This window comes from Zea mays, chromosome 1 (genome assembly GCF_902167145.1).
Source record: "Zea mays cultivar B73 chromosome 1, Zm-B73-REFERENCE-NAM-5.0, whole genome shotgun sequence".
NCBI classification, from domain to species: Eukaryota; Viridiplantae; Streptophyta; class Magnoliopsida; order Poales; family Poaceae; genus Zea; species Zea mays.
In genome coordinates this window covers 134,997,187-135,016,529 of record NC_050096.1, presented here as the reverse complement: position 1 = coordinate 135,016,529, position 19,343 = coordinate 134,997,187, and the positions used below count along the sequence as shown (strand labels likewise).

The 19,343-nt window shown below is 42.4% G+C and overlaps 1 protein-coding gene across 2 annotated transcripts in view; it reads left to right on the top strand.

Moving 5' to 3' along the window:
• Window positions 1–13,434, top strand: part of LOC103638898 (alpha-L-fucosidase 2) — a 45,892-nt gene extending 32,458 nt beyond the window's left edge. Inside the window, exons 5-10 of one of the 2 annotated variants that reach the window (XM_008661686.4) lie at window positions 1,343–1,501; window positions 2,188–2,412; window positions 2,544–2,645; window positions 2,739–2,874; window positions 8,680–8,875; window positions 12,875–13,434. In XM_008661686.4, the coding sequence (XP_008659908.1) occupies window positions 1,343–1,501; window positions 2,188–2,412; window positions 2,544–2,645; window positions 2,739–2,874; window positions 8,680–8,875; window positions 12,875–13,181 (1,125 nt within the window). In that variant the 3' untranslated portion in view covers window positions 13,182–13,434. The remainder of the gene's footprint in view (window positions 1–1,342; window positions 1,502–2,187; window positions 2,413–2,543; window positions 2,646–2,738; window positions 2,875–8,679; window positions 8,876–12,874) is intronic. The other variant, XM_008661695.4, reaches the window with a different exon arrangement.
• The last annotated feature ends 5,909 nt before the right edge of the window (window positions 13,435–19,343 follow it).

The window sequence follows — 19,343 nt, the reverse complement described above, 5'->3', positions numbered from 1 at the left end:
AGCTGGGCGACATCCTCCAAGTTGTAAGACGCCATCCACACGCGTTCTTCCGCCAAGGTGCGCTGTTGGCGAAAGTACGATTCACACTTGTTGATGAAGAGCATTGGGTCAGCCTTGCCGTCATAGCGAGGGAAATCCAATTTCTGGAATTTGGGGGGGCGATCGAGATCACGGGGCCCCTCCCTGTGCACGCCCCCATCTTCAGCTGAGGATGAGGACGATTTCTCCTTCAGTGTTGCCATCTCAGCCTTCATGGTGGACATCTCCGTGGCGAGGGATTTCAGCGCCTTCATGACGTCCTTGATGGTGGGTTCTGCCATGGCCAGAGGTTGGGCGGTCGAAGGTGGTGATGGTGGACTAGAATGGGTGGCGGCTGCTGTGGATGACTGGGTGGATCGGGTGGGTGAGGATCGACGTGACCGTGATACCAGGTTGTCAAGTGCCTCAGCACCTAACAACGTCGGACCGCGACTACGCAGATTGTAGTCGCGCTCCAGGCCTTCACCGAGAGGGGGAGCTCCTGCCGGCGGCTTGAGGGAGTTGAGGGAAAGGGAGCAGGTTTGGTGATAACTGATTGCTTGATTCCATTCCTCCAAGTCTGATTAAATTATATAGGCCATTGCCCCACTAATGGCTCCTATATTTTAGGCATAGAAAGGAAACTATTGATTTGGGGAAAAGGGAAACTAATCTGCTCCTTTATTTTAGGCATAGAAAGGAAACTATTGATTTGGGGAAAAGGGAAACTAATCTGCTATTTGAATTTCGAAATCTCAGCCACTAATGGTGGTGCCATCCTGTGTAGCGTGAGCAGCACGCTCAGCTACGCGTCTGATGTCACGACGGCGCCTATACTTGTGCCCGTACATGACAAAAGGTCCTGACTCCCTCATCATCCTAGGGGCATGGATGATTTGGAAACACCGTGATAGATGTGTTTTTGATAACTGGATGCCCAGCTTGCCTCTAATCCTTAGGCTTGCGGATGAACAGAGGAGAATGTGCGAATGCAGGGGCCAAGGGGCTAGCCTATCTGGCAGCTTCCTTGCCTGATACCTATGGGATGCTGTCTTTGGAGTAGCAGTGGTGGTTCAGGATTTTATGTACTCTTTTTTGTATGCATGTTTTTGGCCTCCGTAAAGAGTGCCTTGTATTTGTTTCAGTCTTCTTTAAGACCTTGTTACCTTTCTTCTTAATATATAAAAGGCACAGTTCTCCTGCGTTTTTCGAGAAAAAAGTCTTATTGGCAGACAACAGTTACTCCTCAAATTCTAACGGAACAGACTAAAGCTAGAGATTTCATGTTTTGCTATATCTGATTTTCTATATTTTTTCCTGACAGGTGAATTATGAGGCTAGTGGTTGGGTCAGTCATCAAGTCACAGACTTATGGGCAAAAACATCACCAGATGCTGGTGATCCTGTATGGGCTCTATGGCCAATGGGTGGGCCTTGGCTTGCAACTCATCTCTGGGAGCATTACTGTTTTACTTTGGACAAAGTGAGCCGCACTAGAACAAAATATAGTAATATACATTACTTATTTACTTTCGTGTATCAAACTAAAATGAGAAAATTGTTTTTCCATAGTTAGATATTAAAAGAGACAAAGAGTAGTTTCATGGTCATTTTTATTTTGCGACCTCTTGATGACACTTCCATTCTTCTGGGCAATATCTTGTGCTACTATTAGTTGAGTCTCATCTGCTGTCATCCTGGGATGGCATGCTCTCTATTTGGTCAAGGTACTTGTCTTTTCAACACTAAAAGCACAATACAATGAACACTAGAAAGGGTGTTAGGAATTGAGAATCATCTGAACTACATGTGTTAGATGTAGCATCTAGCACCAGAAAGATGTATGTTTTCATGTGTGCCAACTTGTTATGTCAATAGTGTGCTGAAGATGCTCAATGATTCACATGCTGCACTTCAGTGATATCCTAAAAACTGCACTAGTGTCATTTACTAATACACAAGCTTTACTGATTGTAATATATGGATAGTTTATTTTGATTACATGGTGAAGTTTCGGTGTTAATGCCCTTGACTAGGAGGGAACGCATGTCGATAGCTTTGAACTGACTGTTTTCTTTTAACAAATTGCATGCTCACATTCCCTGAATATTTTAAAATTTACATAAAATTGAACAAGATCAGATGCGAGTTATTCCACTTTCGTTGCAGCATTTTTTAGAGAAAACAGCGTATCCACTATTGGAAGGATCAGCTAGGTTTTTGTTGGATTGGTTAATTGAAGGACACAGGGGATATTTGGAGACCAATCCTTCTACATCTCCAGAACATTATTTTATTGCTCCAGATGGTAAGGAGGCCTGTGTGAGCTACTCAACAACTATGGACATCTCAATTATAAGGGAAGTTTTCTCAGCTCTTATATTGTCTGCTGACGTAAGTCTTTTGTCCTTTTTGTCCCTACTGCAGTGTTATAGTTTGAAAATAAGAATAATAACTTAATTTCTATTTTCTCCTGAATCATCTATTTGTGTAAGTAATAAAAATGCATTGTGAACATTTATCAGATTTTAGGTAAATCCGACACTAATGTGGTGCAGAGAATAAAAAAAGCACTGCCAAATCTCCCACCAATGAAAGTTGCTAGAGATGGCACAATCATGGAGTGGGTAAGTGGATACTGCTCTTTCTTTTGCTATCATTCCATCTCATATTCTGCTACAATATTGTCTTAACACTAGTGTTCTTTCTTCTATGTGCAGGCACAAGACTTTCAGGATCCTGAGATTCATCACAGACATGTGTCTCACTTGTTTGGTCTTTATCCTGGACATACTATGTCACTTGAGGAAACACCTGACCTCTGCAGAGCTGTTGCCAATAGTCTTTATAAAAGAGGTACCTTTTTTTTCTTAAAGTAAATGTGCATAAGGACATGTTTTAGTTTTTTGTTTTGCTCGGTTCTGCGTTTGATGATAATTTTATCTTGATTCGTGCTGTGGGAGCAAGTGGAGGTATTATAGTCGCTTGGAAAGATAAATTGGCAGGGGGGGGGGGGGGGTGCTTTCCTCTCGGGTTGATACATACAACACCTTGGTGCAATTCTCTTTTTTTTCTCGAATATGCAGGAGAGCTGCATATAATTATATTTAAGAAGAAGAAAAACGTTGATGAATTGAATTTGACCCAGTTTGAGTTATTAGCCCTGGACAGCCCTATCTCCGAAATGGAAGTTTGGAGCACTATAAAGCAGCTACCTAGCAACAAGGCCCCCGGGCCTGATGGTTTCACCAGGATGTTTTATAAAATGTGTTGGTCAATCATTAAAGGAGACATTTTGGCAGCTATTGCAACAGTATGGAGAAGAGATTTCAGAAATTTCCGCTCACTCAATTCAGCCTTCATCACGCTGCTGCCCAAAAAAGCGATTGCTGAGGCACCATCTGATTTTAGGCCTATAAGCCTTATCCACAACTTTGCTAAACTAATCACAAAGATTATGGCTAATAGGTTATGTGGTCACTTAAACCAGCTAGTGTCAAAGAATCAGAGTGCCTTTCATCAAGGGGAGGTTCATTCAGGATAATTTTATGATGGTGCAACAAACTGCTCGCTTCTTACATGCCCAAAAACAATCCGGTATTCTTCTCAAATTGGATATCACGAAGGCCTTTGACACAATTTCTTGGCCCTTTCTTTTTGAGGTGATGGAGAAGCTGGGATTTGGTAGTATTTGGAGAGATGTGGTTAGTGGCCTCATTTCTACTTCATCTACCCAAATATTGCTCAATTGAAGTCTAGGGGAATTCATTAACCATCGCAGGGGTCTTCGTCAGGGGGGATCCCCTTTCCCCAATGCTTTTCATCATTGTTATGGATGTCCTGAATTTGCTAATCTCTAGGGCAGCCGATGTGGGTCTCTTGCAGCCGCCCGCTTCCAGGCCTATTCATCACCGCCTATTCATCACCGCCTTTCCTTGTATGCAGATGATGTGGTCCTTTTCATCAAACCTATCGCCAGGGAGATTGATTCGGTGCTTGATTTACTATGGCTATTTGGTGAGGCCTCAGGTCTCAAAGCTAATATCCAAAAATCCAACTTGGTGCCCATCCAATGCACACCTGGGGAGCTGGAGACAATTCAGGAACTCCTGCCGTGTAAAAAAATGGAGAGATTTCCCATCAAATATCTTGGACTCCCATTGGCGATTAAACAACTCACTAGGACCAGTTGCAGCCTTTAATTGATAAGGTTGCAGACCTTCTTACGGGTTGGAAATCTGAGCTGATGAAGTGCGGTTCATGTGCAATTTGTTATCACATCCACAGTCATTTATCATACCATGGCCCTTGATTTGCCTAATTGGTTTATTAAGGCAATTGATAAGATTATAAGAAGCTATATGTGGAGAGGGAGAAAAGAGACCAGAGCAGGGCATTGGATGATATCTTGGCCCAAGATTACCAGGCCAAAAGAACTTGGTGGTCTAGGTATTTCTGATCTGCAGGGGCTGAACTGGGCTCTAAGGACGTGATGGTTATGGCTACAGAAAACTGAACCTACAAGACCTTGGGCCTCGTTCCAGCTGCAGTCTTGTAAGGTGGTGAGAGGCATTGTTAACATGGCAGTGACGACTAAGATTGGAGATGGGAGTAGCACCCTGTTCTGGAAAAACAGATGGCTGTTCGGACAGCGCATTAAAGAACTTGCTCCCGTCATTTTCAGCATGGTTCCGAAGAGAACTACAAACCGGAGAACAGTTGTGGAAGCTTTGACAAACAAGAGATGGATCCAGGATATTCATGGAGTGGTTTCCTGGCAAGTGCTGCAAGAATTCTATGTTTGTTGGGAGGCCTTGGAAGGGGTGCAGCTGTTGCCAGGAACACCAGACAAGCATCTCTGATTCTCTGGTGACTCTCCACCTCTGGGCAATACTCTGTTAAATCAGCTTATGAGGCAATCATGCAAGGTTCAATAATCTTTGAGCCTTGGGAGAGAATATGGAACACCTGGGCTCCACCAAAATGTGTTTTCTTCATATGGCTTGTGGCTCACAACAGATGTTGGACAGCTGATAAGCTCCAAAGGAGAAGCTTGCCCCACCATGAGGTTTGTGTCCCGTGTGACCAGGTTCCTGAAACTCTAGACCATCTCCTTGTCTCTTTCGTCTTTTCAATGCAATTCTGGTTCTTTTCCTTAGCCGGATTGGCCTGGCTGTCCTCGCCCCACAGCTTGATGAAATCTCTTTTCTAGATTGGTGGAGGAAGGCTTCTTCCTCTATTCCTTTACTCATGCAAAAAGGTCTCAACTCTATTGTTATCTGTCACACCCGGTTTTGAAGGTAAACCGAATACGAACCATGTACGTGCCAGGATCAGAAATTCACGTACACAACGATTACATAAATGACTCATCGTAGCACAATGCTTCGAATAACAATAAAGAATAAGTAATAATATTAGACTAGAGTCATTTACATAATATAAATTAAAGTACACAGAATCGAAATGTAGCCAACGTAAATAAACTCACCACAAGCAGCTGACTGGGGGAGGTCGCTAGCCTAATCCTTGAATTCGTCGAAGTCCTGGAACTCCTGTAGATCCGCCTCGACACTTTCTTCTTCTTTACCTGAGCATAGATATCGCGCGCAGACAGAGCGTGATACGCAAAAAGCGGCGCGCTAAACAAGTGAATGACGCGTGACGATGCACGACACTGCTGAACAGCGTGCGGAGGGCACACGAAACAACGCATGCGACAGCGCGCGAACGACGTGCGCGAACAGCACGACAACGAGCACATCACGCGCGAACAGCGCAACGACATGTAAACAACGCGCGAATGACACGCGAAATAACGCCCGAACAGCGTGCGCGATAGCACTCGCGATACGCGAGAATCACTAACAAATATCGCGTTTATTATAAACGAGTATTAATTTAGAACATGCGAGTTGGCATTAATCACATTACTATATATTTATAAAAAATGCAAATAAAACTATAAAATTAGTTTTATTTAAATTGTGATTCTAATAAATATCGGATGAACAAATAATTAACTAATTAATTAAAATTTGCGTCGAGACAAAATAATGTTACTAATATATTGACGACGTTATTATTAAGCTAACGATATGAAATGAATCGAAACTGAATCGTAACATAGAATATATTGAATAACTAATAGCTCACAAATTAATTACGAAGTGGTGCAACATGATTGGTCGGAGATAAGTCACATGAAGGGCCACGGAGTTTGCAGGCATAGGAGATCATCATGAGGCAGTTTTGTATTGGCTCGACACATGCAGGGAATCATGCGTGCAGGAGGGTACATGCACATGCATGTGTGGGGGCCCAAGTGGTCTTCCTCAAACGCACGCCAAGGGAGTGAGGGAAAAACGCCATGCATGAGGGTCCCACCGGTGGCAGTTTCTCCTCTGCCTTCAAGCTCTGACGCACGCAAACAACAGGGGAGAAGGAAAGGGAGATCATGCGCGTGGGGGCTAGGAAGCTGCCTGTGTGACAGTGCAGGCTCGCAGACTCGGCTGGCCACGGCAAGGGAGCAGGGCACGCACGTCGGCGAGGAAGCGAGCAGCGCGTGCCATGGGAGAGGTCGGCCGCCGCTGCAGGACGACAAGGGTACAGGGGTGGGGCGACATCGGCGGGAGGAGGGCCAGCAGGCTGGCCACGCCAGGCCTCTGACCGCGCCTGCTGGCCGCGCGGGGGGCACGAAGGGGCTAGGGACGAGAAGTGGCAGGGGGCCATGGTGATGCTGCAAGGCGCCGGATGTGGCGCACAACTGAAGGCGGGCGGTGTCGTAAGCGGCGCGACTCGTTGGGCACGCGGCGCTCGGTGGTGAGGCAGGCGTGCAGGGGCGCGGCAGAGGGCCTGCTGACCGCTGGCAAGGGGAGGGAGTGGCTGGCCGCGCTTGCCAGCGCAGGGGCGAGCGGCTCGGGCTTGGTCGCGACAGCGCGCACGTCGGCCGTGCCTGGCCATGCGCAAGGGGTTGTGGCAACGATGGGGAAGAAGGCTGGGGAAGAGAGAGAAGGGGATTTCTCAGCTGAACTGACAGAGCTCCGGTGACGGCGCAGTGCAGGGGAGGAAGGGCGCCAGGTGTGAGGGAGATGGAGTGCTACTGCGTTATGGGAACAAGGGGGAAAAGGGAGAGAGTCGTGTGTGCTACGCGAAACTGCATAGAACTTGACCCTTTTTGTGGGCGAATGGGCAACCGCGGTGTTGGGGTGAGGAGAAAAGTGGGGCCGAGGTGGTTTCCGTTTTTGACGTGGGTTCGAACCCAGCCGGTCGAGCGGAGGGAAGTTTGGAAATCAAACCAAGACAGAGAAAACCATCGCGACATATGAGTCTGCACGATAAAAAAATATGAAGATAATGATAGATGGAACCAAGGCGACGATCTGAGAAGATGAAACTGACATGCTGGCGTGGGATGACAGCAAGAAAAACGAGTGATGGGGAACAGGCGGTTGCACGCACAGCGTGAGGAACATTGTACGACGAGGAGAGAAAAGAGGATAGACGGGGTAGACAAAGGGGTAGACGAGGGATAGCAGATGCGAGCGACATGTCGTTCGCGAGAAGCGGTTCGACGATCTCACGAAAAGGGCATGAGATCAAGAACGGGTCGACGAAAGGAAGATATATATACACACACATATACATATTATTGAATTTTCAGAATATTTTAGTTTTCACAGATATTAAATGTTAGGGATTAAAAATAATATCTGAAATATCTTAAATTCATATTTAATACTAAAAAAACGTTTTAAAGGTTCCTGAAAATTTCCGGAAACCTAAACAAGATAATTCGATATAGTTTGAAAACCTTTGTACTGATAAACACTATGCAACGACATGAATGCAACAATCAAAGCTTCTCTAAGATTTTATTTTACTACGCTAAAAACATATATATTATATATATAATAAAATTATTGTCCATTATTTAGAAAAAGAGAAGAAAAGCAAGTAAAGAAGAGGGTAACATCTGAATTTGGTGGATATCAGAAAAGAAATTTTAACCCTCAAATTCAGGGTGTTACATTATCCTGGGAGCCTGGACATGGTGGAGACATAGAAATGTTTGCTTATTCGAAGGCACCCCCTCGGCTTGCTGCTGACTTATCTATGTTTGAGAGTGATCTTTGGTACTGGGATAGGGCAGGAGCTAAGGATATTCAGCTCCTGGAGGCTACTTCTGACCTAGTCCGAGCCTTCATGTTTTTAGGAGGTCGTCTATTAGGTCGTTTGTTCGTGATTACGTAGCTAGATCTGGTTGTAAGGTGTGAGTGTGGTCCTTTCTTGTACTCTTGTTTTGCTATCTTCTTCTATTAATGAAATGATACACAGCCCTCGTGTATTCGAGAAAAAAGTTCAAGTAAAACTACTTAAAACATATTCCTCTAAGAACGCTGCCTCTCATTATGAGAGGGGGTGGCATGCCCGAAGTGATCATAGTATGGATGTCAAAGTTGTTTTCTTTGACACATCGAAATCATTTTCTTCGTTATGCTCGGTCAGAAACTTGCAAAGGCTTATCCATTTATTTGCTGACGGATTGGATGTTTACCTTTTGTGGGTCCATATAAAGCCAATTTGTAAATATTAAAATTTTTAAAAGTTTCATGACACTACTAGCAATGTTCACTTTGTTTAGTGACATCCATTGCTCAGGTGACGAAGGCCCAGGCTGGTCTACTTCATGGAAAATGGTCCTATGGGCTCGCCTTCACAACAGTGACCATGCATACAAAATGATACTGCAGCTAATCACTTTGGTGGATCCAGAACATGAGGTTTCAAGAGAAGGAGGCCTATACAGCAATCTGTTCACTGCACATCCACCTTTCCAAATTGATGCAAATTTTGGGTAAACATCATTAAACTTGAATCTGGTTTATACAGCATAGCGTAATAGTCCTGTTTGGCATTGCGGTAGTTTATAGATCGAATTAAAGTGGTTTGATATTTATTTACACTAAACTATTACCATAATGAATTAAGTCTAAATGCTCTGTGAAATAAATTTTAAAGATCTAGATAAGCTCTTTTGATTAAGCTACACAAATCTGCATGTTTATTTAAAATAAGAGAGTTTGGACATTACAAAATACTAGGCAAAGGGGAGAGTGAAGTTGTGGCTTAGGCATTTCGCTCATGGGTTCATACGCTTTTTCCTCAAATACGCACGAGAGCCCATACAACACCACATATACAGAACACTCACAAAAAGTGGCTTGCCAATAACTACAAACAACAAACAAACCTCTTTTTTCCCTCGAACACGCAGCAGAGCCGTGCATCATTATTTTTTCTCGAAAACAAAGGAGTGTTGCGCGTCATTAAATTGAGAAGAAAGAGTTTGAAGTCCTAGAGGACAGATACATCATAAGACCTCGCTACGGCGGCCACCAACAAGCATACATGAACACATCCATGACTAAATGCGGGAACTACAACTACATCGGCCTTTTAGAAGCCACCAAACCGTGATCAAACTTGACCTAATTATTAGCTGACAGAAGGTAATAAACCCCACGGGTAGGAGGGGCCCGATCTTTCAATGAGAGATGATGGAGGTGGAAATTTTGTTGGAGCCGACTACCACAAACAAGATGGTGTGGCGTCTTGAGCGACAAGTACAGTGTCTCCTGATAACTACGATTTGGAGTGTAGGTCGACGTTGTGCTATCCGACTACAACAACCACAAGGGTGCTGCGCCTTAGCGATATTTACATCGGCTCCTGTTGTTGCTGCTCTACCGTGCCTAGAACAGCCTTGAACCTGCAAGCAATCGAGAACAAACAAGAACAAGATAACAAGAAGACACAGATCTGATGAAGTTGGGGTCCTGTTTCAAGTAACCGGGTGGTTTAGCTGTCACACACGTTTACAAGGAAGTAGCAAAGGCTAAACTTATAGCAAACAAAACCCAAGTTCTTTGGTGACTGCTAGTTGCTTAAATAGAGGTATAGAAATAAGGAGTTCTGGTGGAGTAACGAGTCTCTCTTCGCATTTTCTGGACGCCTCAGTTGGTATCTCTCATTGATTCTTGATCTACCAGAAAGAAGACGAAGAGATCTTTTGAACAAGTACTTATTTGCATTAAACAAGCTTGGGAGTTGAAAGATATGCTCCATTTAATCTGGTGCATGTTGCAGTTACGAAATTGACTTGAGTATAGGAGGAGTTCACTCGGTAGTTCCTAAACACTTAGTGTGTGATCTCTCGTTGATTTTTAATCCACTAGAAAGTAGATGAAGAGACCTTTCCAACAAGTGCTTATTTGTTTTAAACAACCATGGGAGTTGAAAGATATGCCCTCTTAAACATGCACTTGCCGCAGTTACAAAATCATCTCGGGTGCAACTGCTTTTATTGCCTTGTTGCCTTCTCCACTCCAAGATGGTTCACCTCCCAAACACCTGACCATAATAAATTCGTAGCAAGGCTTTAATACCTCATTTAAAGAAGAATTAGCTTCAGAATTAGCTTCAACAGCAAATAAAGAGTTCACCTGATAATTAAGTTTACGTGCACGGACTTGTGTCATTGGTCCTTGATTAGCTACGAATGGTGAAGTGATCACTAGTGTGGTTATATCAATTATAATGATATCCTCATCATCTTCCCTTTCTTGCAACAAAGTCATCCTCGACTCAAACATGTCTTTCTCTCCCAAGTATGGTGTTAAATCTGCAATATTAAAAGAGGATCTGACCGCAAAATCTGTAGGCAACTCAACTTTATATGCATTATCATTAATTTTGTGAAGCACTTTGAATGGTCCAGCAGCTCTTGGTTGTAATTTATATTTATGCATATCAGAGAATCTATCTTTCCTTAAATGCACCCATACTAAATCACCAGGTTCAAAGGTAATATGTTTTCTACCTGTTGGTCACTTGTTCTCAAATGCTGTGAATTAAAAATAAGGCAACACAATTGTTAAAGATTAAGGACCTTCGTCCTCCGAAGCATTATCTACTTTCGGATATAATGATCTTCACACGAAGGTCATGAAGGTCACACATTCATCACTTATGATGTTCATGGAGATAATAGATGTTATTTATTCATTCATCCCTTCATATATTTATTTCATAATACATATACATAAACATTAACAGATTTTGTATTACATTGATACCTTCGGTTTGATTGAAGATGTTGACGCGAAAACAATTACAATCTAGCGTGAATAGTACGGGGGTACTGTTCACCTATTTATAGGCACGGGACGTAGCCCGAGTAAAAATACATTTATGATTTTAACATATAGCTATAATCAGATACAGAGCGTTGTCTTCTTGCTCTCTTAGGAGTTAACTGAAAAAGATTAGAGGCCAGCTCTCTCATTGTGCTACCATGCACCTACCGGCCAGTCCAGAATTTAGTATCATCACCATTTCAAACTCTGTTTCCACAGCCATATGAAAGAAACCTTGGGCACTACGGGGTACCTGAATGGGCCCTTCCCAAAGCATCAGTTTTTTTTGTAGCCAAAGCCATTAGATGCGTAAGGCTCATCCCATTATTTCGAGGTTGAGAACCCCCTGCCACCAAACTGCAACGGCCTTTGAACTTTCTTCCAAGAGACGAGGCGATTACCTCCATTAGCGTTATGACGACCTGCCCAAAGGAATCCACGTCGAATTTTATCAATTGCTTTGATCACACCACCCTCACAAAAATGAGATACATAATAACTTGTTATCTTTAACTAACTACATAATGCCTTCTCAGATTTCACTGCAGAATCCAACATGAGGTATTGAACATCTAATGAAACAGACTCCTATCAGATATTTTCTCTATCTCCACACTTTTTGAACTGATCTAATCTTCCTGGAGACGATCCAGTCCTTATCGATTGTCATCAGATGAGTAATTGTAGAAGTATTAGAATAAGCATTGTTAACAGTAACAGTGAATACACTACTAATGCCCTACCCCAACATACACTATTCAATCTTCTCTCCAACAACTTTAGAGAAGCTACATATGAACTAATATTGAATATGGAAGGTAGGAAACAGATACTACCTCCGTCCCAAAATAAATGACTTTGTAGGATTCAAAATTTGTCCCAAAATACTTGACCTCATACCATATCAATGCACCTTTCTTTCACTACACGTTTCTCTTTTCCCAATACATATCTATCTCTTTCGGTTTCTGTGCACAAAATCTTTTTCATTCCTAAAAAATTCCCATGCCTAGACCTCTAAGAATATCTCCAGCAACTTACCCATCTCCACCTCCATATTCAAACTCCACTCTGCAAACAGTACAAAACAGTGTTTTGTATGAACATATGGGTGAACTGCTAGACACGGTCTAAAATCATCTATTTTAGGATGGTGGGAGTATTTCAAATCACCCTATACCAATGCTACTGGACACGCGGAATGAAGCAGACTTCGAATTCCAGGGGAAAAAACTAGTAATAGTCTAAGGTCCCGTTTGTTTCCTTTCATTTTGAGGAATTGAAATCTTACTAATGGAATAGGCTATTTTTTTAGATTGTGACATTTCACCACTTTCCAAAGTTATCATATAAGACTATCTCAAATTCATGGAGTGAGAGATGATAATTGATTCTATAGATTTACATACTATTTTTCTGATGTACAACTTATAGCACACTCTTCTATTTGCTTCGCTATAATATAAATATAGTATATAACTATCCCTCTCATATAATTTAGGATAATATATAAATATATTACATATATAAATATATCAACTTAATTAGTTTTGTCTAAATTATAATTATTAAAATGGAATTCAATTCTAACGAAACAAACGGGGTCTAACTGTTATTTAGAGGGCCACGTTCTGCTTGTCCTAATGGTTCTCTTACAGGTTCCCAGCTGCGTTGTCGGAAATGCTGGTACAGAGCACTGGGACCGACTTGTACCTTCTCCCTGCTCTGCCCCGCAACAAGTGGCCTCAAGGCTACGTTAAAGGTCTGAAGGCCCGAGGTGGTGTTACTGTAAACATCAGCTGGAAGGAAGGGAGCCTCCATGAAGCTCTGCTATGGTCTAGCGGCGGGCAGAATACCCTTTCAAGGCTGCACTACGGGGACCAGATTGCCACCGTCAGCCTATCATCGGGTCAAGTTTACAGGTTCAGCATGGATTTGAAGTGCTTGAAGACTTGGCCCCTGTGATAGCACACATTTGCTGAAATGAAAGATACGATTGATTGTGCAAAAATTCATGAAAACTTCTGGCTGGCAAGAAAATAATCGATTTCATACATCAATCATAACACGTATCATATTTCTTATTTACTGTGTATGTTTAGTTACATTTCACTGTATACATGTTTACTCGTTGCCCGTGCCAAGTGCTATACAGTGCACGACTGCATGTGCATTCTGTTAACATTTTTTTAGATGGGAACATATCGAATGCAAACCACGTTTTGGTGTAAACTTCGTCCTACTAAAAAAAGTTTCAAAAAATTCTGAAAAAACATGAATGTACATCTCAGCTTAACTTATCTATATACAAACTTTCATGGTAAAATTTATCTTACTCTAGCAGTTAAAAAAACAAATTTTGGTGCATTTGAACTATTACTGTTTGTTAGAAATTTGTTCTTTTTTTAACTGCTAGAGTAAGATAAATTTGGCCATGAAATTTTGTATATAGTTGAGGTAAGCTAAGATGTACATTCATATTTTTTAAAAAAAAATTTTGAAACCTTTTTTAGTATGTTTGCACGAAGTTTGCACTAAAACGTGGTTTGCATTTGATATGTTCCCTTCTTAGATGGTCATAGATGTGCTCCCCTTTTCAGCTGGAGAAAAGACAACATTGCAGAGCTTCTATAATCATGCATTCATACTTCGTTGCTCAACGATCCATCCATTTGTTTCAGTACTTTCATGATGTTGCTCGCTGCAAGTATACAAGTGTCATGTGTTTCTAGAAATTCAAATGGGAATTCTGATGAAATATTGGTTTCAAACTTGCAGTCCTGCCCTTTGGAGAGGTTGTCAAAAAAGTTTAAGAGGCTCGCTAAACATTTGCAATCGTGGGGGCATAAGGAGGTGGGTAACGTGAAAAACCAGTTGGGCCTTGCTCAGGAGGTGATGCATAGGCTGGAAACAGCGCATGACAACAGAATTTTGTCAGGAGATGAACTTTGGTTGCTAGGAAAGCTAAAGAAACACTGTTTTGTTAATGCTTCTATGGAAAGAATAATTGCACGTTTGAGATCTAGAATCAAGTATCTAAAAGGTGAGGTAAATACTAAATTCTTTCATATGCAGGCTTGATTTAGGAAGAAAAGGAATTTCATTTCAAAATCGGAGGAGGGAAAAGTGATTACTAATCATGAGGATATGCATGATGTGTTAGATGGGTTCTTTTCCAGTCTTTTGGATGCTGATTTTCAGAGACAACATACTATTGATGTGATGAATTGTCATAGAGATGCAGTGGATCTCAGCGATCTTAAGTGCCCTTTCTTAGAATAGGAAGTGCTGGACACTATTGAAGGCCTCTCGTCTGATAAGGCTCCAAGGCCTGATGGTACAGGGAGGTTCTACAAATCCTGTTGGAGTATCATTAAGGTGAACCTGCTGGGGGCTCTATCTGTCATTCACCAAGGCAATGCTCAGAAGATGGGGCCGCTAAATTCCTCTTATCTCATTTTGATCCCTACAAAGATGGATGCTTCTTTGGCTGGTAATTTTAGGCTAATTAGCCTAATTCACAGTGTTGCTAAGTTGGTCACAAAATTGCTTGCTAATCGATTGTGCCCTCGTCTGTATGAACTGGTAGCATCTAATCAAAGTGCTTTTGTTAGAGGAAGGTCAACATGATAATTTTATGCTGGTGCAACAATCGATCAAATCCCTTCACAAGAGGAAAGTTGCTAGTCTATTTTTGAAGTTAGATATTTCCAAAGCCTTCGACTCGGTTTCGTGGGCTTTTCTTCTTGAAGTAATATCTCAGTTGGGTTTTGGTCCTATTTGGCGCAATCTGATTTCCAATCTGCTGGCCTCTTCTTCTATGCAAGTGTCATTGAATGGGCCTCCTGGGAATCATATAAGGCATCACAAAGGTCTTCGTCAGGGAGACCCACTTTCCCCTATGTTGTTTGTGTTGATCATGGATGTTCTTAGAAGTCTCTTTAGGGCTGCTGAAAGCAGGGGACTGCTTCATAGTTTGGAAGGAGCAAGAATCTGAAACAGGCTTTCCATTTATGCTGATGATGTGGTCCTTTTTGTTAAACCCATTAAAGAGGACCTAAATTATGTTAGATTGGTCTTGAATTGCTTTGGGTCAGCTTCCGGTTTGGTTACCAATATGCATAAGAGTTATGATATTCTTATAAGATGTGAGGAGCAAGTGGTTTAGGAGGGATGCAATGTGATGAGGTGCAGTTTGGCCACATTCCCTTGTAACTATTTGGGGCTACCAATTTCAGACAGGAAACTGAAGCAAAATGATCTTATGATGTGGATAGATAAGATTGCAGATCGGCTTCCTAATTGGAAGGCTCGTTTACTCAATTTGGCCGGGAGGACAACATTACTGCGGTTTGTGCTATCGGCCATCCCGATATATCTTATAATTGCCATTAAAAATCCCAAAGTGGGTTATTGAAAGTCGCCTAGAGGGGGGTGGATAGGCGGAACTGAAATTTATAACTTTAAACACACTACAAGCCGGGGTTAGCGTTAGAATAAAATTCGAGTCCGGGAGAGAGGGGAAAACAAATCAACCAAGATAATAAGGCGGGTGACACGGTGATTTGTTTTATCGAGGTTCGGTTCTAAAGAACCTAGTCCCCGTTGAGGTGGTCACAAAGACCGGATCTCTTTCAACCCTTTCCCTCTCTCAAACAGTCACTTAGACCGAGTGAGGCTTCTTCCTTAATCTCACGGGTCACTTAGACCCCACAAGGACCACCACACAATTGGTGTCTCTTGCCTCGCTTACAAAGCACTTGAGAGTAAGTAGTGAGAAAGAAAAGAAAGCCAAGCCAAGCAAACAAGGGCAACAAAGAAACACAAATGATCCTCTCACAAGTCCTAATGCGCTAGAGTTGAATTGGGGACTTTGATTGGATCGGTGGCTTTGATTTGTGTCTTGGAGTGTTGCACTTTGCTCTTGTATTGAATGGAGAGTGTTGAATGCTTGGATTGTTGGAGTGGAGGTGGTTGAGGGGTATTTATAGCCCCCAACCACCAAACAACCGTTGGGGAGGGGCTGCTGTCGATGGGCGCACCAGACAGTCCGGTGCGCCAGCCACGTCACCCAACCGTTAGGGTTCTGACGCAGTCGACCGTTGGAGCGCTGACTTCTGGTGGCACCGGACAGTCCGGTGCCGCACTTGACATGCACTGTTCACTGTCCGGTGCGCCTCTGACTTCTACCGCGAACTATAGCGTTGTCAGGGGCACTGTGCAGTCGACCGTTGCGCCGAAGAGCCGTTGCTCCGCTGGTGCACCGGACAGTCCGGTGGCACACCGGACAATTCGATGAATTATAGAGGAGCGACGCCTGAGAAACTCGAAGGTGAAGGGTTCAGAGTCGTACGGCCCTGGTGCACCGGACACTGTCCGGTGGCACACCGGACAGTCCGGTGCGCCAGACCAGGTTACTCTTCGGTTTCTTTTGCTCCTTTCTTTTGAACCCTAACTTTGATCTTTTATTGGTTTCTGTTGAACCTTTATGCACCTATAGAATATATAATCTAGAGCAAACTAATTAGTTCAATTATTTGTGTTGGGCATTCAACCACCAAAATCATTTATAGGAAAAGGTTAAACCCTATTTCCCTTTCAATCTCCCCCTTTTTGGTGATTGATGCCAAAACAAACCAAAGCAAATATATCAGTGCAGAATTAAACTAGTTTGCATAAGGTAAGTGCATAGGTTGCTTAGAATTAAACCAATTTTTACTGTTACTAGATATGCATGGTTTGCTTTCTTTTATTTAACATTTTGGACCACACTTGCACCACTTGTTTTGTTTTTGAAAATCTTTTTGGAAATTATTTTTCAAAGTCTTTTGCAAATAGTCAAAGGTATATGAATAAGATTGTGAGAAGCATTTCCAAGATTTGAAATTTTTTCCCCCTGTTTCAAATGCTTTTTCTTTGACTAAACAAAAACTCCCCCTAAATGAAATTCTCCTCTTAGTTTTCAAAAGGGTTTTAATAGATAATAATTTTGAAATATACCAATTGAAAAACAAACTTTTGTAAAAACCAAATCAATCTTCATTTCAACAAATTTTGAAGTTGGTGGTGCGGTCCTTTTGCTTTGGCTTAATATTTCTCCCCCTTTGGCATTAATCGCCAAACACGGAGTCTTTGAGAGCCCTTGTTACTTTCTCCCCCATTGGTACAAGTAAATATGAGTCAAAGATTATACCAATTTGACAGTAATGTGGAGTGATGGCGAAGGGTAATGATACCGATAGAGTGGAGTGGAAGCCTTGTCTTCGCCGAAGACTCCATTTCCCTTTCAATCTATGACTTAGCATAGAAATACACTTGAAAACACATTAGTCGTAGACATAAAAGAGATATGATCAAAGGTAAATGAGCTATGTGTGCAATGTTTCAATCAAAGTTCCGAGAATCAAGTATATTTAGCTCAATCCTAAGTTTGCTAAAGGTTTTCTCATCTAATGGTTTGGTAAAGACATCAGCTAATTGTTCTTTGGTGCTAACATAAGCTATCTTGATATCCCCCCTTTGTTGGTGATCCCTCAAAAAGTGATACCGAATGTCTATATGCTTAGTGTGGCTGTGTTCAACGAGATTATCCGCCATGCGGATTGCACTCTCATTGTCACATAGGAGAGGGACTTTGCTCAATTTATAGCCATAGTCCCTGAGGGTTTGCCTCATCCAAAGTAATTGCGCACAACAATGGCCTGCAGCAATGTACTCAGCTTCGGCGGTAGAAAGAGCTACTAAGTTTTATTTCTTTGAAGCCCAAGACACCAGGGATCTCCCCAGAAACTGACAAGTCCCTGATGTGCTCTTCCTATCAATTTTACATCCTGTCCATTCGGCATCTGAATATCCTATTAAATCAAAAGTGGATCCCCTGGGGTACCAAAGACCAAACTTAGGAGTGTAAACTAAATATCTCATGATTCTTTTCATGGTCCTAAGGTGAACTTCCTTAGGATCAGCTTGGAACCTTGCACACATACATACGGAAAGCATAATATCCGGTCGAGATGCACATAAATAGAGTAAATCCTATCATCGACCGGTATACATTTTGATCTACGGATTTACCTCCCGTGTCGAGGTGGAGATGCCCATTTGTTCCCATGGGTGTCTTGATGGGTTTGGCATCCTTCATTCCAAACTTGGTAAGTATGTCTTGAATATACTTTGTTTGGCTAATGAAGGTGCCCTCTTAGAGTTGCTTTACTTGAAATCCTAGAAAATACTTCAACTCCCCCATCATAGACATCTCGAATTTTTGAATCATTAGCCTACTAAACTCTTCACAAGTAGATTTGTTAGTAGACCCAAATATGATATCATCAACACAAATTTGGCATACAAACAAATCTTTTGCAATGCTTTTAGTAAAGAGAGTAGGATCGACTTTTCCTACTTTGAAGCCATTAGTGATAAGAAAATCTCGTAGGCATTCATACCATGCTCTTGGGGCTTGCTTGAGCCCATAAAGCACCTTTGAGAGTTTGTGTCACACCCGGGTTTTAGGGGCCCAAAGCCCGGGCGCGAACATAATCATCAGGTGTGCTGGGACCAAGTCTCACACATATGATGAATCATGGCACATGATCGAATGTCACAACTTTACTATATAATAGGAGTTCTATACAAAATAAATAATTACATATAAGGAGACAACGGTCCAGCAACCCAAAGTTGACTGGGAGACGACGGCCTTGATCTCTCACGAACTCATCGCAGCATCCTCCTTGCGCCTCATCCTGCGGTACCTGTTCTTGACCTGTGGGGGGGTGTGAGACAGCAAGAGTGAGCTCACATACGTTCATCGCTCAACAAGTTGTGGGGAATAATGTGCATGAACTCGCCAAAGGTGGGAGCTCACGTGAAGTGTAAGGCTTACCAAAGAGGATGGTTAGAGCTGAGCATTGCTTTTAAAGTTGGACAAAATTTTATTAGCAATTACTAAGTATAAGTAAATACCAACCCAATTAAGTAGTAGAACAGAAGTAACAACATCACCTGCGATGCAAAGCATATGACAAATTGAATTTAAGTTCCATAAATTAATCATGTGAGGGTCCGAGCTACTCATGACCGTGAGCACGGCTAGTATACCAGTTTTACACTCTGCAGAGGTTGCGC